At 45.2% G+C, this 26495-nt stretch overlaps 2 protein-coding genes across 13 annotated transcripts in view; one reads left to right on the forward strand and one right to left on the reverse strand.

The window, feature by feature from the left end:
• AP4B1 (adaptor related protein complex 4 subunit beta 1) overlaps positions 1–26495 on the forward strand; it is a 37436-nt gene that overhangs the window by 6925 nt on the left and 4016 nt on the right. For 3 of the 12 annotated variants that reach the window (XM_073896117.1, XM_025872477.2, XM_025872476.2), the window contains exons 1-11: positions 15103–15350; positions 15431–15616; positions 17527–17751; positions 18202–18332; positions 18705–18852; positions 19391–19887; positions 20927–21010; positions 21785–21888; positions 22623–22830; positions 23048–23329; positions 23779–23972. In XM_073896117.1, the coding sequence (XP_073752218.1) occupies positions 15504–15616; positions 17527–17751; positions 18202–18332; positions 18705–18852; positions 19391–19887; positions 20927–21010; positions 21785–21888; positions 22623–22830; positions 23048–23329; positions 23779–23972 (1986 nt within the window). In that variant the 5' untranslated portion in view covers positions 15103–15350; positions 15431–15503. The other 9 variants (XM_025872470.2, XM_025872474.2, XM_025872473.2 and 6 more) reach the window with 9 other exon arrangements.
• DCLRE1B (DNA cross-link repair 1B) lies at positions 8782–14926 on the reverse strand. Its single transcript, XM_025872480.2, has 4 exons — positions 14442–14926; positions 13616–13781; positions 13072–13254; positions 8782–10674 (listed from the first exon to the last, which is right to left on the reverse strand). Exons 1-4 carry the CDS (start codon positions 14628–14630, stop codon positions 9596–9598), a joined length of 1617 nt encoding a protein of 538 aa, XP_025728265.1. The 5' UTR covers positions 14631–14926; the 3' UTR covers positions 8782–9595.

Consider the following 26495-nt stretch of genomic DNA (forward strand, 5'->3'; position numbering starts at 1 on the left):
AATGAAGTATCCCTTGTCTAACACAATTCCTGATACGTGGTCAGTACCAATAACTATTTGGCTGACTAAATTACTAAATTACCTGATTGTTTATTCATGGTGCTCAAAGCATCAGAATTCAGTTAACTATAGAATAGAGTTTTGGAAATCTCAACAATCGTCATCTTTGGCTGTGAATTTAACTTAATTTTTTATTATTACTTTTGGAAACTCACTTTTATAAAATCTGTAAGCTGTCATCAAGGGGTTAGCAAGTGGCCCTCTCCTTTGGAGGTGGGTAGGAGGAGGGGCCTTATCAAAACCCTAGAGGGTAAATTCTCTGAGGTGAAGTAGGCTTCTGCCTGACCAACCTCCAAGCTCCCATAATGTCCAGTACAGAAGTAAAACATGAGCTCTGGAGTCTTTTTTTTTTTTTTTTTAAGATTTTATTTATTTATTTGACAGAGAGCAAGAGAGGGAACACAAGCAGGGGGAGTGGGAAGGGGAGAAGCAGGCCTCCCGCGGGGCAGGAAGCCTGATGCGGGGCTCGATCCCAGGACCCCGGGACCACCACCTGAGCCGAAGGCAGACACTTAACGGCTGAGCTTTGGAGTCTTGACATCAGTAGGAATCCTGAGTTTTCTAGTATAGAACTAGGGTGTTAGTAGGCATGCTTATGAACTTCACCTTCCTCATTCTTCTTTTTTTTTAAAAAAGATTTTATTTATTTATTTATTTGAGGGGGGAGTGGCAGAGGGGCAGAGGGAGAGGGGCAAGCAGACTGCCTGCTGAGCGCAGAGCTTGATCTCAAGACCCCGAGATCATAACATGAGCCAAAATCTAGAGTGGGACGCTTAATCCACTACACCGCCAGGCACCCCACACCTTCCTCATTCTTAAAATGGAGATGATAGGGCGCTTGGGTGGCTCAGTTGGTTAAGCGACTGCCTTTGGCTCAGGTCATGATCCTGGAGTCCCGGGATCAAGTCCCACATTGCATCGGGCTCCCTGCTCAGCAGGGAGTCTGCTTCTCCCTCTGACCCTCTTCCCTCTCATGCTCTCTGTCTCTCATTCTCTCTCTCTCAAATAAATAAATAAAAATCTTTAAAAAAAAGAGTCTTCAATGTTACTTCCAAAAAATATCCTGAATCCACTACTGTTCATGTCCACTGATACAGACTTTCTGATTTCACAGACAGTAAGAAGTGAGATAGAGACTAATAATAAATATGGATTTTTCAGTCCTATATTGATTAAAAGGGAGTGCAGGTTTTAGTTATGTATACATTGACTAGGAGCCTTATAGAGAGAGGATGCACTGTAATGAATAAAAAATTACCTGTTCATTCTAGTGCTCCTCTGTAAGGATGTGGAATATTATAATTGGTGAATTAAACAAAAAGGTTCAGTTCGCACTGAATTTGACTATACTCTGTTTTCTACTATATCTTATAGATCTCTCCTCATAGATGCAGATATTCAAAGATCAGGACTAATGTTATTCCCAATACAATTTTATGGTTAAAACTTTATAATAATTTAAACAATTTAAAAATTAAGTATGCTCTGATAAATAATTTTTTGTTTGTTTTTACTGAAGAGCCCTAATCTCTCAGAAAATATAACCTTTAACCCCAAGGCTTGTGTTGACTCCAAAGCAAGCAAAACATGTTTCTTTCTCTTAAGTACATAGTTGTAAAATATGTCTATTATAGGAAGTAGTGTTAATTCATAAAGTATTCTAGTTACTTGTAAAATTCATTACTTTCTTCTTCTCTTTCCTTACTCCCCTCAGATATCAGTATGTATATATTTGTGGAGATATATATGTATATATATCTCCTTTGTGAAAGCTATGGTGGAGGAAAAGTCATGTCTTTTATTTCTGTAGCTGCTTGTGCTAAAAAGGCTTCTCTAATAGATTTATAGCCAGACACAATGCAAATTCCCTTTCTTCCAGAAGCCCCAAGTTGAGCTCACCAGTGTCTCACAGCTGCAAGACCTTCCTAACTCGTATGCCTGCTTTCGTTCTTGCCTCATTCTCCATCTGTTGCTTTCAGAATACCTATCAAATCATATCACACACACCCCCACACACGCTTTAAGGCACTCTAGTAGCTGCCTATTGTAGCTAGACTAAAGCCCAAACTGTTTACTTTGACCCCTAAGTCACTTCTGACCCCACCTCTGCCTCCCTCTCTGAGCTCATCTTCTCCCTCTCCAACACATGCTCTTCTCAGTGTTCCCTGGACACAAAACTCATTCCCATCACATGGTCTTCGCACTGATGCTACCAGGTCTTTACCTGACTGGTTCCTTCTCGTCACTCGAGTCTCATCTTAAGTGTCGATCCCCTGACACACCTTCCTTGACCTGTTTCTGAACTGCTCCCCACACCCATAAGCCAGTTTTATTTTCTTAGGTTTTATCACTATCTGATCTTGATGTATACTGCCTGTCTCTCTTCTTTAGAGTATAAATGCCATGTGGGCAGGACATGTTCTTGTTCACTATTTTGTATGCCCAGTGTCTAGAACACATGCCTGGCACATGGTAGGCATTCCGTAAATTTTATTGAATGAGCAAATGAATGAATGAACTTACGGACACTAGTTTTCTCAAAGGAGAGTTGCAAGATTTAGAGCTAATATATAAAAAGTGTCTGCCAAGGTAAGCTGTCTTTCTTTCTTTCTTTTTAAGATTTTATTTATTTATTTGACACAGAGAGAGAGAGAGAGCACAAGTAAGCAGAGGGAGAGGGAGAAGCAGGCTCTCCACTGAGCAGGGAGCCCGATGTGGGGCTCGATTCCAGGACACTGGGATCATGACCTGAGCCGAAGGCAGCCGCTTAACCAACTCAGCCACTCAGGTGCCCCAAGGTAAGCTTTCAATAGCTGTTAGCTCCTTGAGGGCTAAGATCTTGCTTTATTTCCTGTTTGAGAGAAACAGTATTTATTGAGGGAAGATTGCCTAAAGGATGAACAATCCATCCATTTTTCTAGATTCATTCATTCATTCCACCAGTGTTTATTATTAAGAACTTGCCATGTGTTCGAGACATTATGGATGCAACAGTGAACAAAAGAAACCAAAAAAAGGGCGCCTGGGTGGCTCAGTTGGTTAAGCAGCTGCCTTCGGCTCAGGTCATGATCCTGGGGTCCATGATCCTGGGGTCCCAGGATCGAGTCCCGCATCGGGCTCCCTGCTCAGCAGGGAGTCTGCTTCTCCCTCTGACCCTCTTCCCTCTCGTGCTATCTCTCATTCCCTCTCTCTCAAATAAATAAATAAAATCTTTTAAAAAAAAAGTCCCGGAGTTTACATTCCAGTACAGTGAGGTACACACCAACCTCAGTCAGTAAATGTTAGAGTATGTTAGAAAGTGGTAAGGGCTCTATGGACAAAAAAGAAGGAAGGGAGAGAGGGAGTGGCTGGCCAGGTGGTTGCAATTTTAAATAAGATGACCAAGAATAGTCTTGCTGAGCAAAACCTTGAAGGAGGTGAGGAAACCATGTGGGTATCTGAATGGAGGGTCTGGTAAGGGGAGGGAACAAAGTGAAGTGAGAGCTTGCCTGGCGCTGGAGTAACCGCAAGGAGGTCAGCAGGCTTGGAGAGTGTAAGCGAAGGGCGCGGCAGAGCACGTGGGCCAGGAAGACCATGGTAAGAACTTTGGGTTGGGTTTTATTCTGGGTGAGCTGGAAATACCTTGGAGGATTTGAACAGAGAAGCAACCCGGGATGATTTATATCAGGCCTGCTGTGGGTAGCAGACTGAGTGTCTGCAGGGGAGAGGGCGATGTTGGAAGCAGGTAGAACATTTAAGAGGCTCTTGCAATAACTCGGACACAACACAAAGGCCCCTCGGACAAAGGTGGTAGAGGTGAAGATGGGGAAAAGAAATAAGATTCGGGATACGTTTCAAGGTAGAGTCAACAGAATTTACTGACAGATGGTGGTGTGGGGGGGAGGGAGAGCCAAGAGAAATGGACAATTGGAAACCAAGCCCACTGAAGAAACATAATAGGATTGCTTAGCAGAATGGAAGGCCATTTTCATATGACCTCACTGATATGAGGAATTCTTAATCTCAGGAAACAAACTGAGGGTTGCTGGAGTGGTGGGGGGTGGGAGGGATGGGGTGGCTGGGTGATAGACATTGGGGAGGGTATGTGCTATGGTGAGCGCTGTGAATTGTGGAAGACTGTTGAATCACAGACCTGTACCTCTGAAACAAATAATGTAATATATGTTAAGAAAAAAAAAAGATAGCAGGAGGGGAAGAATGAAGGGGGGTAAATCGGAGGGGGAGACGAACCATGAGAGACGATGGACTCTGAAAAACAAACTGAGGGTTCTAGAGGGGAGGGGGTGGGGGGATGGGTTAGCCTGGTGATGGGTATTAAACAGGGCACGTTCTGCATGGAGCACTGGGTGTTATACGCAAACAATGAATCATGGAACACTACATCAAAAACTAATGATGTAATGTATGGTGATTAACATAACAAAAAAATTTAAAGAAAAATAAGTAAAAAATATCAAAAAAAAGAATGGAAGGCCATTTGATGTATGAGGTCATGAATTTATTTTATTTTATTTTTAAATAGTTGCTTTTTTTTTTTAAGATTTTATTTATTTGACACAGAGAGAGAGCGCACAAGCAGGGAGAGGGGAAGGGCGAGGGAGAAGCAGGCTCCCCGCTGAGCAGGGAGCCTGATCCCAGGACCCTGGGATCACGACCTGAGCCAAAGGCAGTTGCTTAACCAACTGAGCCAGCCAGATGCCCCTGAGGTCATGAATTTAAAATGAAACCAGTCAGCCTGCTTAGGGGTTTCTCCAACAGCATCTAGCTGCTCCAGTACAGTCAAACAACAGATAGATAGTAGAATTTATTCAGAATTTGAGTTTTTCAAGGCAAGTGTGTCTGAGTGAGAGAGAGCAAGGGAGTTGTATTATATCGATGTATCGTGGGATGCAGTTGGGTCAAGGTGGGAAGTGAAGCTCAGAACGGGCTTACATTGGCAATGGAGGTACTTTAGTAAATAAGGTGGGAGAAAAGATTTAAAATTGAGATTTCAGATGTAGTTCAATTTCTGGTAATAACAGGGTGGTGAGGAAGACAGAAATAAAGTCTTTGGAGGTAAGGAGGCCAAAGAACCTAAGAGGCTGGAATGTTGAAGTCATCCAGAGTGAGGACAGAGTTCTGAAGGAGTGAACACTTGGAAATCTGGAAAGAGTGGCATGCTTAGAGAGCGTGGAAGCTCCTCACCCTTTCCGCATTGCCCTAAGCATCTCTTCCATCTGAGTGATATCCTTTTATAACAAACCAATGATCTAGGAAGTAAAATGTTTTTCTGAGTTCTGTGGGCTGCTCTAGCAAATGAATCAAACCCAAGGAGGAGTCATTGGGACCTCCAATCTATAGCCAGTGGTCAGAAGCACAGGCGACAACCTGGACTTGTGACTGGTGTCTGAAGGGGAGGAGAGCAGTCTTGTAGGATTGAGCCATTCACCTCTGGGAGTGGAGGCCACCTCCAGGTAGAGAGTGTCAGAATTGAGTTGAATTATACGACACCCAACTGGTATCAGAGAATTGTTGGTTGGTGGGGGACTCCCCACCTCTCCTCCCCAGTTTAGGAATTGGGTGCTCAGAACCTTTTAGCAGGTTTTCTCCAAACCTTATATCCCTGACTCATTCTGTACAGCAGTCTAGATCCACCTTGATGCTTTGTTTCTATGGAGCCCGGTTAGTAGGGTGAGTGAGCTGGACCCAATGTTTTTGGTTCCACAGAAGCACACATTACAGTGAACACATTAAGAATGGGATTATAGCACAGAGGACAAACTTTTCATCCTCCACTCCCCAAAATTATTGAAAATTGATGGGAGGATTCAGGATTGGTAAAATAGCCATAATATAATTGTGTTTTTTAATATCTGAATATTATAAGGGAAAGACTAACCCAAGGCTTGCCAGAAGTTTTTTGTGATTGAAAGATGATTCAGTGAGCCATCTGTCCAGGAAAGGAACCAAGCCTGAGATTCTGGGAGCATCCAGTGGGTTAAGGATGTGTTCAAAGAAGAGGAAGTTACCTAGGAAGGAGATAGTCAAGGTGGAAGGGTACAGCTAAATGAAAGCACTGTGGTCAAAATAAAGACAATCTTAACCATTCTGAGAATCCCACAGGAGTTGTAGGTTTAGATTATAATGGCAAGCAGAATTATTCTGTATTGATGTGGTGGGGTGTTCCGTGCAGGAGGAAGTGGGAAGCACCATGAACCCAAGACAAAACAGCTTGTTGTGGTAGTGATTAGGGAGGGTGAAGGGTGGGAGGCAGGTAAGAAATTGACAGCTATTCAGTAGTGGTAGCGTCAACAATATGTAAACGTGGTCTCCCAGGTGGGATTTCTCTTGCATAAGAACTACTCCAAGAAGGCAGAGAGAATGGTCTCCCTGGGAGTGGACTTGACATGGAGAACCCAAGTCCAAATCTTTTTCCTCGAATAAGCAGACTCGCTTATCTCCTATTTCCTACTACAAAGGGAGTGAGAGATGGCCCCTCAAAGCCAGCCAAGCAGATTTTTTTTTTCTTTAAAGGGACTTAAGCCACTGTCCATCTTCTTTTAGAGAAGTACATGTTTTCCCACAGATCATGAAACAACTAATTGATCTCTATGGAATTCCTTTCTCCCGGTATCCTCAAGCCTAATTGTAAGATCGCCTTAGATCTGTGCGGTCATCCCGAGATTCTAAAAATAAATTAAGGGGTGCCTGGGTAGCTCAGGTGGTTAAGCAGCTGACTCTTGGTTTTGGCTCAGGTCATGATCGGGTCGTGGGATCAAGCCCCGTGTCAGGCTCCACACTTGGCGGGGAGTCTGCTTGGGATTCTCTCTCCCTCCCACTCTGCCTCTTCCCTCACACACGCTGTCTCTCTCTCTCAAGTAAATAAATAAAATCTTAAAAAAAAAAACTGGCTACTTACAGATATATGCAGTGCAGCACTTTTATGTGAGACTATTGAGATTATCAAACAAAGTAATTGCCAGTCTCTATTCTAAGCCAAATTTACTTCAGAAAATTTTCCCATTATTAAAACACAAACATGCCATCAACAACTAAATTCCTCAAAGCCATTTGCTTCCACCCCCCACCGGAATTCACAGAGATCCCATTTCAAGGAATGCATGTGACCCAGCACAGGCCAAGAGTAGACAGGTTCCCTTGTCAGTAGAAGATAACACCAATCTGGGGGCCCTTGTATGAAGACTACCTTATCTCTCCCAGCCACCTTTGGGTAGCCGAGAAGTGAGACAGCTCTAGCTCCTGAAGGAGCTCAGGCTAAGCCTTTGCCCACACAGCCCTAGTAAATATTTATTAATACACAGGATGATTTGCCGTATGTTCACATGTTCCAGTCTAACGACATTATTTGAACTTGATGAATCTTCAACGTATTCTAATCCTATCCTCTTCTGCAGAAAGGATGGTAAGGAAACCTTTCTGGAGGGCAACTGGGCACAATTTGCATCAAGAACTTAAAATTGTAGAGGTGCCTGGGTGACTTAGTCGGTTAAGCGTCCGACTCGATTTTGGCTCAGGTCATGATCTCAGGGTTGTGAGATCGGGCTCCACATTGGGCATAGGTTCTCTCCCTCAGGCCTTTCCCGCTCCCCCCAAAATAACTTAAAATTGTAATCCCACTTCCAGTAATTTACTCTAAGGAAATAAACAAAAAATCAGTGGAGTTTCTCTCCACTGTTCCAAGGAGAGATGCATAAAGATGTTCACGGTAATATGTATAATTGTGAAAAAAGGGCACATAAAATGTTGAATATGGAAATGGTATTACCTATATAAGGTATTATACAACTATTCATAATTACATTTCAAATAATATTTAATGGTACAAAGAAATGTTTAAGATATTAAGTAAAATGCAGGATTGAAACTATATACAGTATTGCCCCAATTTTGAAAAAAAAAATTATACATTTATACATACAAAAAAGGACTAGAAGGAAACAACTGATGTACATGGAGGATTAAAATTGACTTTTTCTTCTTTATGTTTTTATATGACTTCCAAAATTTTGTGTTTTATGTACGGAATAATCTCTTTAGAGAACCAGAGTCTAAGAGAACCAATATTTGAAATACCCATCATGGTGCAGCCACTGAGCTAAGAATTTTACCAATTATCCAACCTCCAGAGCAACCAGGAGAGGTAGGTCTCGCAGTCCCTGTTTTACAGATGAGGAACAGAGGCTCCACTATGTAGACGTGGAAGCTCTTTGCCCACGGTACCCTGGATTCGAGCCCAGGACAAGCCCATGTTTCCTGCTGCCCCACATGCCTCCCCTGCTGCGGCTCCTAGTGGGCCCACGGGAGGCTTACAGTGAAGGTCACTGACAAAACAGAGCTGTGCACAGCTTGCCCAAGAGCAAGGCCTTACTTTCTAAACTCTTCCTATCTTCTTCTGAAAGTAGAAACCACCTTCTTTATTGCAAGGCTCCATTCTGAAGCAGCTTTTACCCACGCCCAGCTCCACTCGCCTATGCCCTCTCAGAGCCTGTGGTATCTGCTGTCCTGCTTATTGGTTTGGCATGGCATCAGGCTGTGAGCAGAAGGACAGGGCAGAGCTGCACACCCCCACCCCTTCCACCAGCTGGCTCCTTGGTCTCTGCCCTGGATACTAAAACAAACAGGCTGTGTGCTCTGGTTCCCTGCTCAACCCAAGGGGGTGGGGGTTGGGGAGAGCTGCAAATATCCCAGCTATGTGAACAATCAGGAATATCTGGCAGCACATTTGATCTTTTATAACTTTATTTCAGCTAAATAGGGCCTCCAGGCAGCCGGGAGGCCATTGTACCCCTAAGTCTAATGCCCAGCTGGTTCCAGGTATGGCCTTGGTGAGGGGTGCCCAATCCCCTAGCTGGCTCTGTTCCAGAGAAGTCTCCAGTGACACTAACTGCAAACTCCCATGGAGGCAGGGGGGAGTTTCTCTCCACTGTTCCAAGGTTCTTCACTGCTTCCTGTTCCCTCCCAGAGGCAAAGACAGGAAGTCTCTTTGATGGGGTCATGGCAAGTCAGTGACATTCGCGATTGGAACGTGCTGTCTGGATCACCACTTTATCCTCCAGCAACACAGTTCCTGACTAAAACAACAACCACCACCACCTAACTACTTAGGTTCTTTTATCTGGGAAGAGGGAGAAAGGGACATGGGGAATGGCAGGCACATGGCCCCAATAACCTGGCCCTTTTGGATTCAGACCATATCTCTTTCTGCACTCACATAAGAGGACTGCATGTTCAAAAGAGGTGGAGAAATACTGAGTTATAGTTAAGCAGATTAAATTACTGCAAGACTTCTGGGAACCTTTAATGTGCTCATGTATACCGTGCAGGGGGCGTAATGGAAAGTGTTTCTTAAACATAGTCAACCATGAAACTAATGAGTCCATAGGCACTGAGACTCCAATGAACATACTTTGAGAAGTACTGCTCCAGGGTGAGCCCAGAGGGATCCTGTGAAGATACAAAAGTAAGGCCCAAAACAAACCTCCTCCCCAGCCATCAGTCAGTCTTTAACACTGCAGTGCTGGACCAACCAAAGGTATCATTCTGCATTCTCCTCTCTGGACTTCAGCAATGGTTTATGGTATTTTTCCACTTGCTGGTCAAAGCCCCTAGAAGAGAACTGTGCCTGGAAAAAGTTCACTGGAGTCAAAAGGTACTTTAGTGCCAGGCCCCTGAACTCAGGAGCCAGGAGACGGGTAGCCATGCTACTGCAAGACAGGAGAGACTCCTGGGCCAGCCAGGCGCTCTGGTTCCCTGTGGCTGCTGAGCCACTGTGGTCTCCCTTGGGTCCCAAGTGGGGCCCTACACCAACTTCCTCCCCAGTTTCTAGAGAAAGAAATTCCTCATCTGTAGACTGTAAGTGCACTGAAAAACTCAAGGGGGTGGGCCGTACAGTCACCATCTTCTGGGACTCAGAGATAGGGACTGCCCCATCCCATTCTTTGTAGCAGAGGTCCGGGCACAACTGTTTCTTGATCTGCAAAGGATGGTGGGAAGCCTTCTTCTCAAGGTCCCCAGAAAGGTTCTCATTCTTGGCCTTCTTTGAGTCCCTGGCAGCTGGAGATTGATCAGCAGTGTCCTGAGAGGAGTCAAACATGACACCCTGGGTTCTCGGCCTCTTTAGCCTCCTTTCTAACAGCCAGAGAAAGCTTGGTTTCCTTGAGGAGGAATTCATATATTGCTGCACAGAGTCCGGAATCAGGGGCACAGAGAGCCTGGGGCTCAGGCTGTCCTGAAAGTAGTCCCTACAGGGCTGCCGACTGACAATGGGCACCACCTGGCAAGGCTTCAGCGCTGCGACAAAGGTCCGGAGCTCCGAGTAGGAGGAATGATCAGAGTAAGGGATGACGTGGATGTCGGGGTGGGAGCGGTGGATCTTCCGGCTCGTGGGAAGGATAGCGATGGTAGGGTGGGTCTGGTTCCAGTGTAGCATGGAAGAATGGCAGATCTCCATATGGTCCACTGCATGGATGCGGCCGGCCTTCTCTTCCACGGTGAACACATCCGCCAGGCCCAGCAGCTGCACCAACTCCAGGCGCCGAGGGCTCAATACCACCCAGGTCTGAAACTCCAGGGCCAGCTGCTCCAGAAGTGACTCTTTTCCCAGGCTATAGAGTCCTGAATCATGTTAAAGGGAATGGGAAAAGCAAGGGATGAAAGACAGGAGATACTGGGGAATCCTAATACATCAACCAAATGTTTAACAAAAATACACAAATGGGGCATCCAGGGAGTGTATCAGGGAGGAGGTGGCATTTGAGCTGAAAAACATGGAGGTTGGGGGAGGGCTTAACACCGAATCCACCCACTCGTTCGGTTCAACAAAGGAGAGCATCTACCAGGTGTTAGGCACTGTGAAAATAAGCATAAGCCTCAGTCTTCAAGGAGTGCAGTCTACATGGGGACCCAGAAGCAAAGTCAGAGACATGCACATAGTATTATGAGGGCACAGAAAAGTATCTACCGGTTGACAGAGTTAGGGAAACTTCCTGAGTTTCATAAATGGCAACTGAGTTGTCATAAAAGAGAAAGGATGGGTCTGAGTTTACCTGGCAAGGGAAGGGGATGATGGTTCGGTGTTACTAAAGTGCAAAAAAGGAACTAGTAATAAATGACATAGGAGAGGTAAGGGTCGTATTATACAGGGCCCATATATACTGCTAAGGAGTTTGAACTTAATTCTGTAAGTGAAGGGGAGCCATTAAAGAGTGTGCAGCAGGAAAATGGCTCATTTTAATCACAGGAATAATATGATCAGAGGAGCGCTTTAGAAGAAAAAAATAGCAGGAGTGTTACTGATCACCTGGCTGAGGAGATGCTGAAATCAGAAGTACCAGTTAGAAGGCCCCAAAATGAGGGCGCCTGGGTGGTTCAGTTGGTTAAGCATCTGACTCTTGATCGGCTCAGGTCATGACCTCAGGGTTCTGAGATCAAGCCCTACATCGGGCTCCATGCTCAGCATGGAGTCTGCTTGAGATTCTCTCTCCCTCTGCCCTTCCCCTTATTCATGTGTGCTCACACCCTCTCTCTCAATAAAATTAAAAAAAAAAAAAAAGGCCCCAAAATGTTTTATACTATTGTGGAGTTGCTAGAACAAATATACAGTTGGTTTCTCAATGTGTCTGATTTTAAGCACAGCATTCACTTGAATATCTACATTCTGATAAATTCCATTCACTCAGGGACGCCTGGGTGGCTCAGTCGGTTAAGTATCTGCCTTTGGCTCAGGTCGTGATCCCAGGATCCTGGGATTGAGCCCCGCATTGGGGCTCCTTGCTCAGCAGGGAGCCTGCTTCTCCCTCTGCCTGCCACTCCCCCTGCTTGTGCTCACTCTCTGACAAATAAAGACATAAAATCTTAAAAAAAAAAATTTCATTCACTCAGATAACATATTTATTGAGTGCCTCCTCAGGCATTAATCTAAGCATTTGGGATGTATCCACAAGTAACAAAAAGAGCCCTGCCATTTTGGAACTTACATTCATTCTAGCAGGGGTAGACAGATAATAAAAACCAAAAACAACAATATGTAAATTGTGGAATACATTATAAGATGATGAATGCAATATTGGCCCTCTCCTATTTAAAAACCTTCAATAGCTTTTTGTCCAAATGTAACCATCTGGATCAAGTTACGTTTAAGAATTACATTTAGGGGCGCCTGGGTAGCTCAGTCGTTAAGCGTCTGCCTTCGGCTCAGGTCATGATCCCAGGGTCCTGGGATCGAGTCCCACATCGGGCTCCCTGCTCCTTGGGAGCCTGCTTCTCCCTCTGCCTCTCTCTCTCTCATGAATAAATAAATAAATTTTTAAAAAAAGGGGGACTGTTAAAAAAAAAAAAGAATTACATTTAGGACCAAGTTCAAGCTTACAAGCAAGCACTTCAGCCCCTCCTCCCGTGACAGCCTCCTCACCCACTGTGTGCCTGTCATGCTGCTACTTCTCTGTTCCACAAGCAAGACTCCTTCCTACCTCCATCCATGCTCTCAAGGAGTCTGTGTGTATGGCAGGACACGTGGAAAACAGACAAATAATAAGCAATTAGCATATTAAAACATGGACAGAATATACTGGAAGGTGATAAGCACTATTAAAGAATGAAAAAGTTGAGTTGGTATAGGGGATCAGGAGTTGGGAATGTCAGAGTAGAGATAGTAGGAAGACTGCATTTTTTTTAAAAAAAGATTTATTTAGAGAGAGCACGCATGGGGGTGAGGGGAGTGCTGGGCAACTGGGAGGGGCAGGGGGAGAGAGAGACTCTTAAGCAGACTGGGAGCTTAGCATGGAGCCCTAGGCAGGGCTTGATCTCACGATCCTGAGATCAAGACCCGAGCCAAAACCAAGAGTCAGAGGCTTAACGGACTGAGCCACCCAAGCACCCCAGGAAGACTGCAATTTTAAATAAGGTTTCATGGAGAAGGGGGGATCTACAAAGACCTGAAAGATATGAGAACCCCCCCCAAAACCCAAGATTCACTAGCTATGGGTAAAAGAAAAAGGAAAGGAAACCACTTACCAATCTTTATGTTATGTTGTGGGTGCTTTCGAATGAGCTCAACAATCTGGCGGGCAGCTTCTTGTCGGGAAGGAAGAACCCAGGCTGGGTTGCAATTGGTGTTGTCTAGGTATAAGGTATGGATCTGTTTCCCCAGTTTCAGGGCTGGCTCCTTTAACATGGATGGTGTATACCGAAAGTCACCTAGAAGAAGAGTATATGGGGTTGGGGGCGGGGGCAGAGAGTCAGAGGCAAAAGTATGAAACACAAGCTTCTCCCGGCTTTCAAAAGCTGATGGAAATTTGCTTACCAGCCTGTGAAAAAACTAAACAGGAAGTCTGGCACTAACATAGTATAGCTTCTTTTTGGAAAGGTCTCCGTTCTGCTTCTGTTTTTATTACTCTTAATAAGGTTTGAAACCTTAAAGAGTGGGAAATCAGTTGAGAAAGGGTCACTGTGGTCATATGGGATGAAGCTAGGAGGCCTCCAGACTTCTGAGTTAAGACTGCTCAAGAAAAGTAGTATCTAGGCTGGGAAGGTGGGAGCAACCCCTTGGAATGCCCACCTGTGTAGAGAATGGTTCCAAAGTATCCTTCAAAGAGAAACATGACAGAGCCAGGGCAGTGATTGGCATCCATGAGGGTTACAGTCATGGTCTCTCGCCCAATTTCATCTAGAGGCAGGACATGGCTCTCACCAACCTCCAAGGCCCGGATCCACTCCTTAGGTACCTGAGGAAAAAGTTGGTCATTCTAGTAAACACAGAATCTCCTCGTTGATACTGCCCTGGATCAGGAACTAACCCTTTACCGGAATCAGGGGAAGCAGACGACATCCTAAGCCACCCTGGAGCAGAAGGTATAATGGAGAGTCCCCTCAAATCCTCCCTTCTTCCTCCCACTCTCCCCTCCCACCCTTTGTACAATGTAAATTAAGAGTCTAAAAAACAGTCTAGCCAAGCAATTCTCAAACCTTCCTGATAATAATCCCTTGGGGGCACCCGTTAAAAAAACTTCCAACCAGATTTCCAGGACCTGCACCAGCTAAATCTACTTTGGGGGGGGGGGCGGTGGCCGCTGGAGAATGTGTCACCCAGCACACGAGGTGGATTCTTAGAGGACACTAGGGAAACACTGGCCTAGTTTATCTGAAAAGGTAGCTAGTTTCCTTGGCTGAAAGATCTCCCCAACTTATAGCTGAAACTTCCCAAGTGGGCCAACCAAGAAGCCACATTCCCATTCTGGGCTAAAGGCGCATTTCTGGGTTCGAACAACTCCCGCATTTGTAAAAATCAGTCCTCCTGGCCCCTACTCTGGAGTCCGAGGCTGTGACAGATCGGAAATCCCACCCAATGCTCGACCCAGCTCTCGGAGGACTCCGGCCCCCCGTACCTGTAGGTGACGATGCACGAGGTAAGCAGTGATTGGGGAGCAGTAGAGGGGCCGGGCCCAGGTGCTAGACAAACCCACGGTGTGGTCCGAGTGCATGTGGGACAAAAAGAAGAGCCGCGCGGAACCAGCCCGGCGCAGGCTCCAAAAGTCCACAGCGATGGGCGTATGGGGGATCAGGGCCCCATTCATGGTGGCGGGGCTGGAGAGTCCCCAGCGGGATCTTCATGGGCACAGAGCTCCCGCGCAAGGCTCCCGCAACGGCGCCCTGAAGAGAAGTCACGCTGGGGCAACGCGGCCAGAGACCCTAACCGGAAGCCAGGCCAGTAGAGGAGCAGTCCCTAGCGTGGGCAGAAAGAAGGAAGTGGCCGTACTCTTGGGAGTCCTGGGGGTAATCGCAAACCGCGGAAGACGCTCGACTGAGCGCCACTCCTACCCGCGCGCGGGAGCCGGGGCTGAGGCCGGGCACTCAAAGCGCGCGCTGCTGGGCGGAGACAGGCCGAAGCAGCGGATTTCCGATGGCCCGCCGCGCCTCCACCAGAGGGAGCCGCGCGGCTGCGCCTGGAGGTGAGAGGTGGGGGGGAAGGGCGCCCTAAGGTCGGCGTCCAGGCGACGCTCGGCGCTCGCTGCGAGAAGGTGAGTGGCAGCTGCTGTGCGCGGTCGGCCCCGAGGAGGCGGGACTTCCGCAAAAAGCTTGATTGGGCCTATCCGGGTGGGCAACCGGGCGGAGGCGCACAAAGGGCTGGAACTGGCGAGGGAGGGGTCTGCGGACCTTCGGCGGCGGGGCTGGAAATGCGGCGAAGGGCCTCGAGGTAGCCGGAGCGGTCTCAGGCGGAGCGAGCCGGCCTGCAGGTCCCGGGAAGGAACCACAGAGCCTCGTTTGGGGCTCGCCGGGGCGCGGAGAGGGTTGGTGTGAGTGTGCTGGGGCCTGGCGAGGCTGGGGCGAGATCCCGCCTTTGGTCTCTTCGCTGACTGACATTTGCTTTACCCAGGTTCCCCCGTCAGGGCTAGGAGGAGCCCGCGAGTTACCTAGGGGTCTGTGGGGCTGCCCCGTGGCCGTTGAAGATGCCGTACCTTGGCTCCGAGGACGTGGTGAAGGAGCTGAAGAAAGCTCTGTGTAACCCTCACGTTCAGGCGGATAGGCTGCGCTACCGGAATGTCATCCAGCGAGTGATTAGGTATCAGCTACCGCCCGAACTCCCCGCCGCAGCCCCCACCCGGGCCCTCTACCCGTGGCCGCTCGGAAAGAGCGAATGAACTCAGGGCAGGGTATGATTTGGCCTTCCTGCTTCTCCGGATGGCCACCGCAGCCTCCCCTGGGGGACTTGCTTGACTTGGTTTACTCAGCAGGGTGGTTACACCCATGTCTTGACCCTAACTCTGCTGACTCCCAGATCTATAGAGTCTAGTACAGAAAGCCTTTTGTATCTTCAAACCCACATATCCTCCTGCCTGCTGGGCATTCCCACCTGGACATTTCTTCAAAGACATGCAAAATAGCACCTGCATCCTTCCCCTCTCCCCAAACCTGCTCTTCCGCTTATGTTTGGGTTAAGGAATGTCACCCTCCAGCTGACCAAGGGAGGGAGTCCATCTTGATGACGCCTGATTTTCATTTCTCAAGTCAGATGGTATGGATATATAGTTCTAAATATCCATCCTCTTTTTTTTTTTTTTTAAGAAAATGTCTATGTATTTCTTTTTTGTTGGCACCGCTATTCTGGTTTTATTAGCAAAGCAATTGCAGTGGCTTACTAGTAGGTCAGACCTTGCCTCTTCATTTCAGTCAGAAGTTTCCTGACATGAATTTAAAGGTATAACTCTTGGCTGCAGTTGTGGATAACAAACGTTAGTATGCACAAAAGTCCCTTGGGGTGCTTTAAAAAAAAAAAGTGTAAAATTTTCATCCAATCCAGTAATGCTGCTTTCGGGAGGGTGGGATGGAACCCAGCAATATGCATTTTAAACAGATTTCTCATCTGATTCCTGTAGGAGAATCTCACATTCTCACAGTTTGAGAAACAGTGATCTACAGAAGGAAGTCCAAACTTCTTACCATAGCACCCAAAGAACACCCTGCTAACACAACTACTTGCATACTCTCAAAAGAATGTAGCATTCTTGCTGACGTCTACGTGCCTCAAAGCATGTGTTACCTACCTACTACACCTGCCTGGAAAATTCCAGCTCATTCAACTAAAGTATTACTTCCTCTTTGGAAACATTTTATGATTTCTTGGCAGTATTAGACTTCTGGGTCCCCATCGCACCTTGTCTGTTAACTTCTTTTTAAGATTTATTAATTATTTGAGAGAGAGTGGGGAGAGAGGGAGAGAGAGAATCTCAAGCAGACCCCATGCTGAGTGCAGAGCCGATACGGAGCTTGAACTCAAAACCCTGAGATCATGACCTGAGCTGAAACCAAGAGTCAGACGCTTAACCAACCCACTGAGCTACCCAGGTGCCCCAACTTTGTTACTTCTGTTTTAACACTTACCTATTTTAATACTTACCTTTTGTACTGTAATTAGTGGTGTTTTTGTCTTGCTCCTTAGTTATACTTTGAGTTCCTAAAGATCTGAGACCATGCCTTCTTCAAGATTATGTCCCCAGAAGGGCACCTGGGTGGCTCAGTCGGTTAATCATCTGCCTTCAGCTCAGGTCATGATTTCAGGGTCCTGGGATCGAGTCCCTGTATCAGGCTTCCTGCTCTGCGGGGAGCCTGCTTCTCCGTCTGCCTGCTGCTCTCCCTGCCTGTGCGTGCTCTTTCTGTCTCTCTCTCTGATAAATAACATAAAAAAAAAAAACAAAAAAAATAAAGATTACGTCCCCAGAGCATATCTCTGGAATGTAGAAGCTGAATTAGACTGGAATGTACCAGGAATTCAATAAGTGTTTGTTGAATGAATAGAAAAATGTTTATCGTAGGCCCATGGTGTGAAGTATTGTGCAGTATAATAGACAAGGTGGACTTGGTTGCTTCCTTCACAGTCTAGTTGGATCACCGGGATGTGTATAGGTAAAATGCCTCTCATTGTAGGCTGGGGATTATGTATTTTACTTCTCCTGCTATGTGTGTTGGTTTCAGGCACATGACTCAGGGCTTGGACATGTCTGGTGTTTTCATGGAAATGGTGAAGGCCAGTGCCACCGTAGATATTGTTCAGAAGAAGTTGGTTTATCTGTACATGTGTACATATGCCCCCCTGAAACCAGATCTGGCTCTCTTGGCCATTAATACGTTGTGCAAAGACTGTTCGGATCCCAATCCAATGGTTCGAGGGCTGGCGTTACGGAGCATGTGTAGCCTCAGGTGAGTACCCTTTTCCCTGACTGTTTATCAGTGGCTGAGGTATTCAGGAGACCCTGGGGCAGGTCTTCAATGGTGAGGTTCTTAATCCTAGGGAAAATGCAGTTGTAACCTGAACTCAGGTTTTCAGCCATTGCTTAGGCTTAAAAAACTATGTCATGTGGTTACATTAAAGGGAGTTTTCCGTCCTCACTCTTGCTGAAATAGTTCTGGGTTTTGGTTAATGATTTGTAAACAATTGTGTAGATACATGTTTTTGCCGCCCCTGGAGTATTAGTCCAAATGAAAATTCAAGTATGACTTTTTAAGTGTGGCAGTGGCTTTCCCTAATTCTTTATGATGTGATAGATGTACATTCAAACATCTACTGAACTTTCTGTTAAGTGAATAGAGGCTGAATTAAGTCAAAACTAGTATTTCAGGATCTGGCTGACTCTAGGATGTGTTGCTTAGGATGCCTGGTGTGCAGGAATATATCCAACAGCCTATTCTCAATGGTCTGCGAGATAAAGCTTCATACGTCAGAAGGGTGGCAGTCCTTGGTTGTGCCAAGATGCATAATCTTCATGGAGATTCTGAAGTGGGTAAGTTTCAGTATAATCCATCATGATCAGTATTTATTTGTGCCTCTGTTACATGTTTGACTTTGTAAAAGATGACATGACTTTGGTAGGAAATAGTAATGTCACCCTACTTCTGTACTTGTCTCTTTAGAAAGGCTGGTTTGGTATTTTTTGAGATCAGAGAAGCTTTTTCTTTGGGGCCCAGGTGAGATCTGTCACATTAGCTACTTAGAATAGTCTGGAGATGGCAATTTTTTGCCTTTCACTTTATTATTGCCTTTGTTATTTTTGTAGCAGAGAAGTTCAGCTTTGTCTGCCTGGAGCTAGTACTCACTCAGCTCTATTCCTGAGACTCTGAAGTTCTTTCTCTCAGATCTTCGTGCTCTTTTATAGACGGTGCTCTGGTAAATGAATTATACAGTTTGCTGCGTGACCAGGATCCAATTGTGGTTGTGAACTGCCTGAGGTCTCTAGAGGAAATTCTGAAACAGGAAGGAGGTGTTGTCATCAACAAGCCCATCGCCCACCATCTCTTAAATCGGTTTGGATGCCTCGGTGCTCTTTTTGTTATGACGAGATCTGCATCCTAGTGGGATCTTGACATGTTGAATTAAGGAGACGTCTTGAACAACTTCTGTAGAGTAGTAAAGTTAACCATAACTATTAACCTCTTCATATTTCATTGAGAGGATTCTTTTATTTGTCTTAGTTTCTTTCGGTGATATAGAGAGATGGCAGAAATATTCTGTGGAAATAGGTTCTGTCCTCCTCTACAATCATTATGTCCCCCAAACTAAGCGATTTATACTGTCTTAAACTGTAAAGAATCTGGATCTAGGTATAGTGATCATGGTCCTTGGCCTTAGATCATGAGAATTTGTAGTGTAAAATCTCGGAATTTAAAGCCTATTTTGTGTAAACTTTAAATAGTACATGAAAAGAGTAATTCTATTATGGGATAGCCTGTTTTCAAGAATTCTCCTTGTTACGATGAACAGATGACTGGTGACATGGCTTTTGCATGCTGATGGTCCTAATTTGGTTGCTAAAATAACACTTTTCTTTTCTTTTTTGGTTAGAATGCCAAAACTGGACCAATGGGGCCAGGCTGAAGTATTGAACTTTCTGCTACGCTATCAACCGCGCAGTGAGGAGGAGCTGTTTGACATTCTCAATCTGTTAGATAGCTTTCTCAAGAGCAGTAGCCCTGGTGTGGTGATGGGAGCCACGAAACTCTTTCTGATCTTGGCAAAAAAATTCCCCCATGTACAAACTGATGTGCTTGTGCAAGTCAAGGGCCCTTTGCTGGCTGCATGTTCTTCAGAGAGCCGCGAGCTCTGTTTTGCTGCCCTGTGTCATGTGCGTCAGATCTTGCATAGTTTGCCCGGTCACTTTAGCAGCCACTACAAAAAGTTTTTTTGCTCCTACTCGGAGCCCCACTACATCAAGCTGCAGAAGGTGGAGGTGCTCTGCGAGCTGGTGAACGATGAGAACGTACAGCAGGTGCTAGAGGAGCTCCGAGGGTACTGCACTGACGTGTCAGCCGACTTTGCCCAGGCTGCCATCTTTGCCATAGGTAGGGGTCTGCTGCTTTTCCTTTTGGAGACCTTCAACTAACCAGGAAGCTGTGGAATCATAGCGAACAAAAGGGAATGAATCTTGCATCAGAGACCAATTACCATGCACCAAAGAATGGGGTCAGTGGCCACAGGAGTGGGGAGGGAGGTGTTTTGTTTTGTTTTGTTTTTGTCAACACTGGTGTTACCGTATCTTCTAGGATAGAGAATACAGGTAACTCAAACTAGAGTACTTAAAATTTATATGGCCTTTTGTTGGCTACTATCCAGAATGCTTTCCCATATATCATCTTAGCACAGTTTTTGGAGGCAGTCTGGAAAAGCGGACAAGTGTTACCACCTCATTTTAGAGATGAAGAAACTCAAAGAAAAAGGTTATTAAGTGGCCAAAAGGTCATGTAGTTTTTGACCCAGGGTCAGAACCCGGCTTTCTAGACTCAAAGTCCTGTGACAATTGACCAGTTGTTTATTGAGCTTCTGCTATGGGCTATATATTGTGCTGAGTACAGACCAACACAGAATAAATCCCAAATCTTAACAGGCTTTTTCGTATTACTCTGGGATTCAGAAGGCCAGAGTGACTCACAAAATGAAAGCAGCCAGGGAGTAATGTTTTGTTGGAGGGCTTCAAGTGGAAGAGGAGAAGGAACCCTTATATTAGAATAAAGAGTGATTATTTTCAGGGTCAGGAAGAGCGAACAAAGAGGAGAGCAGAGCTCCTGCGGTCAGGTGTTCCTGCAGGGACATTGCTGTGAGGTGCTCTGCAGGCAGTGGTGCCTCGAGGCCTCGTATCTGGCTGCCACATACATACCTTTGTTACTGAAAGTTTTCCACCTTGTTCAATGGAAAATTCACTTTTACCAAACTTAGGAAACTTAAATTGTTATTTCATCAAGCAAGGGATGATTTTTTTTTCTTTCTTTTTTTTTTTCAAAGGTATCCCTGGTCCTCTCTGTCTTTGGCTGGTGGGAAGTTTTTTTTAAATGAGGTGCTAGGATTTGGACTTACCACTTTTTTCTGCTTTCTCTTCCTCTGTAGGTGGTATTGCCCGGACCTACACAGATCAGTGCGTGCAGATTCTAACAGAGTTGCTGGGGCTTCGGCAAGAGCACATTACCACAGGTAATGGCTGGCTATCCTTTGAGGATTTGTATTTATTTATTTATTTATATTTATTTATTTTTTTTGTCAATTGCCTCTCCTATAGCTGTTGCTCAAAAAATATTTGTTGTTGCTTAACAGAGGTTTAAACTTTTCTTTGCATCCTCATCTGTTGCCATCAGAGAAGCATAGGGTCTATAGATCTAACAGGTAGAGGGTCTTCTGGCTGCCATAACTCTGCCAGGCTGTTCTGTAGATAATGAAGACTACCAGAATGCCTGTGCTTGTTAACTCCCCACCTTTACCCCTCTTTTTGCTTTATGGCAGCAGTGGCTTCCAGGGCTGGGACTGGGGCAAGGCAAGCAAGGTGCCCAAGATGCAAAAATTTAAAGAGGCACTCACTATCCGGTTCATGCAGGTGCTAACCCTGCATGTCTTAGATTTTACACCCACAGCACCTCGTTTGCCCTACCCTAGTCCCAGCAGTGGTGGCTCCATTTATACCGTCTTCAGAATATCAATCAATAATAACATGTCCTCACATTTGCTTTGCATTTTACCATGTGCTTTTGCATATATGAGCTCATTTGTCCTCATAGCCATCCAATAAGAGCAACATCCATTTAAGAAATTATTGCCCGTGTCAGACATTTCTCAGATAATCATGGACCACCCCTCCAACACCCATTTTACAGAAATTCACATAGCAGTCTAGTCTGAATATGTGACTTCTCTTGATTCCTTCCTGCGTGGAGCCTCTAATCCTGTGCTCTTGTATCCTGAGCTGTGTTGTAGTGGTGGTGCAAACTTTCCGAGACCTGGTTTGGTTGTGTCCTCAGTGTACGGAAGCTGTGTGTCAGGCCCTGCCCGGCTGTGAGGAGAACATTCAAGACAGCGAGGTAGATGGCCATTCTCCTTTACCTCCAGGCAGAGGGGAAATGCTTGGGACCCTGCTCTGTGAAATGGAATCTAATTCTTCTCTACCCGGTGTCTGAATGTGGAAATTCTTAGAATTGATTGCCACCTCAGATTCTCTTTTGGGTGTAGTTAGGATAGAAGTGATAAAAAATGAGATTTATCTATGATTTTTATTACAAATGCTTTGATATCATTGTTTTCTTGAACAGTTTTAAGCCAGAGATTTAGACCATGGAGTTTTTAGCTGGAATGAGAATCAGGATCGTTTTTGCATAGTTGGGCTTCACTGCAGGCCCACCGACTTAAATATGCAGGAGTGGTAGACCTAGACACATAGATTTTTAAGAAGCTTCACAGACGGCTCCGATTTGCACTCTAGGTTAATTACCACTTTCATCAAGTGGTTTAGAGGAATCTTTGAGTCGCTTCCACTGACACATTAAACCCCAGACTGGGGCAGAGGCCCCCAAACTGAGGAAGCCTTATTTCTTAACCAACACAGGTTCTGGGAGTCTCGAGTCTCCTTTTGTGTAGTAACATTTTATTCCTGTTTGTTGTAGAGAGTGGAGTCGGGCTGTGGGGGATTGATAACAGTGCCATTTGAAGTAAACAAAAGATTATACATTTCCTGCTGACGTTGGGGGGAAGCAAAACCTGCCACTGTGTTTGGGACAGCCAAATGTCGAGCACCTGCTCTTACTCCTTCATTCCCCAGGGGAAACAGGCACTTATTTGGCTCCTTGGCGTCCATGGGGAAAGAATCCCCAATGCTCCCTATGTGTTGGAAGACTTTGTGGAGAATGTGAAGTCAGAGACCTTTCCAGCTGTGAAGATGGAGCTACTCACTGCACTGCTGCGCCTTTTCCTCTCCCGACCTGCCGAGTGCCAGGACATGCTGGGGCGTCTGTTACATTACTGCATAGGTAGGTTCTTCAGAAGGAAACTGTACTTGCCCTGTCAGATAGTAAACATTCTGAGAGCTGACACTGTTTGGTGAGTCATCTCGGGGACCCAAGAAGACAATGTTCTCTAGGGTTTCCTCCGTCCTTCCTTTTTTTTTTTCCCTATTGCAGTTGACACAGGGTAGAAAGAGTGTTTTTGGTTTTGTTTGTAATTAACTCTGTCTCTGTCTTACCACAGAGGAAGAAAAGGATATGGCAGTACGAGACCGGGGTCTCTTTTATTATCGACTTCTCTTAGCTGGCATTGATGAAGTGAAGCGGATCCTGTGTAGCCCTAAATCTGACCCTTCTCTCGGACTTTTGGAGGATCAGGCAGAAAGACCTGTGAATAGCTGGGCCTCAGACTTCAACACGCTGGTTCCAGTCTATGGCAAAGCCCGCTGGGCAACCATCTCTAAATACCAGGGGGCGGAGCGTTGGGGCCCAGAGCTTCCTAACACTGCATCCTTTGCCACTCCAGGTAAAAATAGTCCTTACTTTACGTCATGTCATGAAAAACCTTTACCTTTTGCGATGACTGTTAGAAAGTAGAGTACCCTAGCTACGTCTCAGACTATTGTGTGAATTTGAAGTCTTCATGAGCAAGAAAGAATATCTTCATTGGCTATTTCAATCATTTATCCAAGGATAGAAGGCATGTTGTGTACGTATGGAAATCTAGTTAAAATCATAGTTCGGGGGCATCTGGGTGGCTCAGTCGGTTCGGCTCAGGTCACGATCCCAGGGTCCTGGGATCGAGTCCCTGCATTGGGCTCCCTGCTTAGCAGGGAGTCTCCTTCTCCCTCTGCTGCTCCCCTTGCTCACATGCTCTCTCTCTCTCTCAAATAAATAAATAAAATCTATTTAAAAAAAAAACCTAATTGGTATAGATTAAGAAGGCCTCTTACGCAAGCTTTCTAACTCTTTTAGGTCCCCTGATTCCTGAAGAGAGCAAGGAGACAGTACAGGAACTTCCTGATTCTGACGCCCTCATGCTAGTCCCCAGTTGCCAGCTGACTGCTGAGTATTTTGAGAAGACTTGGTTTAGCCTGAAAGTTGCTCATCAGCAAGTGTTCCCTTGGCGGGGAGCCGTCCATCCTGACACCCTCCAGATGGCCCTGCAGGTAGTGAACATCCAGACCATCGCAATGAGTAGGGCGGGGGCTCACCCGTGGAAGGCCTACCTCGGTGCCCAGGATGACACTGGCTGCCTGTTCCTAACGGAACTGCTCTTGGAGCCCGAGAGCTCAGAAATGCAGATCTCTGTGAAACAAAATGAGCCGAGGACTGAGACCCTGAACAGTTTTATTTCTGTATTAGAAACTGTGCTTGGAACAATTGGAGACATAAAATCATAACAGATTCTTGCTGCCTGTTCTAAGTGAGATGAGTAGCTATCAGAGTTCCTAGTTTTTCTTACTAGAATTTGCTTGTAAGTCCAGATACTATCAAATGCAAAGGAGAATGGACAGTCTCAGAATCAGGATTCTTATGTTTTTGTTCAAAGATTATTGACTTATTCCTGTAATACCTATAGGTGAATGACCCCATTTTCCAGGTGATGTTGAAAAGGTTAATATTGGAAAGGGGATGGGGAGGGGGTGAGGATAGGAATTGGATTCTTTTCTAATCCGTTTTAGGGATTGTTTTACTAATTAAAGATGCCTGATGTTTATGGAAACTGATGAAGTCATCATTTGTGGAGGTCATCTTTTCTTCCCTGTATTACTGCAGTAAATTCCTCACTGGTCTCTTTCTAATCATGCTTTTCAAGGCCAGAGTCCAAAGTCCTTAGTGCGGCATCAGAAGTAACTCTTCAGTGTCCTTCTCACCGCTCGCCTAAACACCCTGTTCTTGCATAAGCAAACCACTCGGCATTCCTTGAATGCAAAAGGCTCTCTCTCACCTCTGTACTTTGCTCCTGCTTTTATTTCTTGGCTAGAACATTTCCTCACCCTCATATCTTCTTTAGGTAACATCTAGTCCTTGTCTTTCAGCATTCTGCTCAGTCAGGAGCTCTTGCAGGAAGTTTTCTGTGACCCTTGATGCTTTCATTATGGGTCCTGTTCAGGCTGTCACGGCCTCCAGTGCATGTGTCTAGCAGTACTGTTGTAATTGTTTTCTGTCACTCTTCCTTGCTTTCAATTTTATTCATACCTGCCCATATTATATACATTAACTGACGCAACTTATGGCAAGAGCAGATGTGATAAAATGATTTAAATATATATAGTAAAGTATAAATAACCAGAGGATCCACAACAGGGAAAATGGAAATACCACCTCAGACCAGCTTGGTTGGGGATGGGGAAGTACACAAATGTTCAGGTTTAAGGGCCTACATAATTGGTACAGTTGAGCCTCAAATTTAGCTAAGTGATTTGGTAGTCAGGATGAAGAGAAATAGGTGTATAGATGTCATCAGAGAGGAAGAAGCCTTCCAATATTAATTTCTCAAAGAAATTTACCGGTAGTTTCACATAGGAGACACTGAGGGATAAGTACGAGATTCTTAGGGGAAATTAGTAACGGATTTCTCATGACTTACGGTGTTCTTCAATGAAAGCAGAGAGCATAACTTTAACATGAAGCTTAGGGAGGGCATTTCTTCAAGGACTTAACACGATTCAAATATCATCTAGCTTAATTCAAGGACTTTGACCACATAGATATGTAAATGGACTGCATACCTTTAAAAATTTTTTTCATCCATCACTTCTCTCAACTAGGCTCTTAATAGGAGTAGATAACAGACAGCATTGAATTTTCTGGCAAGGGCCTGGATTTTGTGAGTTGATTTCCCCCTGGACAACTTCTAAGGACGGTGATGTTCTTTCCTTCCATCTCCACAGTCTGCCACATAGTGATGACTCAATAAATATTTACCAAATGAGTGGCTGTCAGTAATTAGATTCTGATGGTGTTTTGGGGTTGATGTTTGAAGTGTGTGTTTTGCTATATTGTATCAACCAAACAACAGTGGAAGTCCACCTAGACTAGGGTTTCTCAAAGTGGCATTACTGACATTTGGGGCCAGATAATTCTTTGTTGTGGAGGGTTTTCCTGTGCACTGTAGGATGATTATTAGCAGCATCTTTGGCCTATACCCACTAGATGCCAATAGAACCCCAGTCATAATAAAAATGTCTCCAGACATTGCCAAAAGTGCCTTGGCGGGACAAAATCGCTCCTCATTGAGAATGAGCTAGATCATGGGTCCCCAGGGATTACATGTAGCGAGATCAAAACAGCTTCAGAATTGCCTTTTCCATAGTTTGACTTGTTCAGTTAAGCCATGAGTGTTTAATTAGGTGCTAAAAGAAATAAAATGGAAGTGTAAAATGCTGCCAATTTACAGTGTTATATGGGAACAGGATAAATACGGTAAAGATTAAGTAAACTGATGGACTTTTTTTAAAAAATTAAAGACTATAATTGAAATGTTGACCTAAAGAAAATTAGGTATGCCTCGATAATTGAATAAATGTTACTAAAATGATCCTAGCTACTGGAGCTTTAAAAAGATTAAGTCCTACTTGGTTGCTTCTCTGTAATATATGGGGCATAGCAGAATACGAAACTGTTGCTTTTGAAAAAGTGTACTTTTAAAATCTCAAGGAAGAAATGATTTCTCGTAACTAGCCTGA

Source organism: Callorhinus ursinus, unplaced genomic scaffold (assembly GCF_003265705.2).
Source record: "Callorhinus ursinus isolate GAN/ISIS: 27379988/994484 unplaced genomic scaffold, GSC_fseal_2.0 scaffold9, whole genome shotgun sequence".
In the NCBI taxonomy this organism is placed as follows: Eukaryota; Metazoa; Chordata; class Mammalia; order Carnivora; family Otariidae; genus Callorhinus; species Callorhinus ursinus.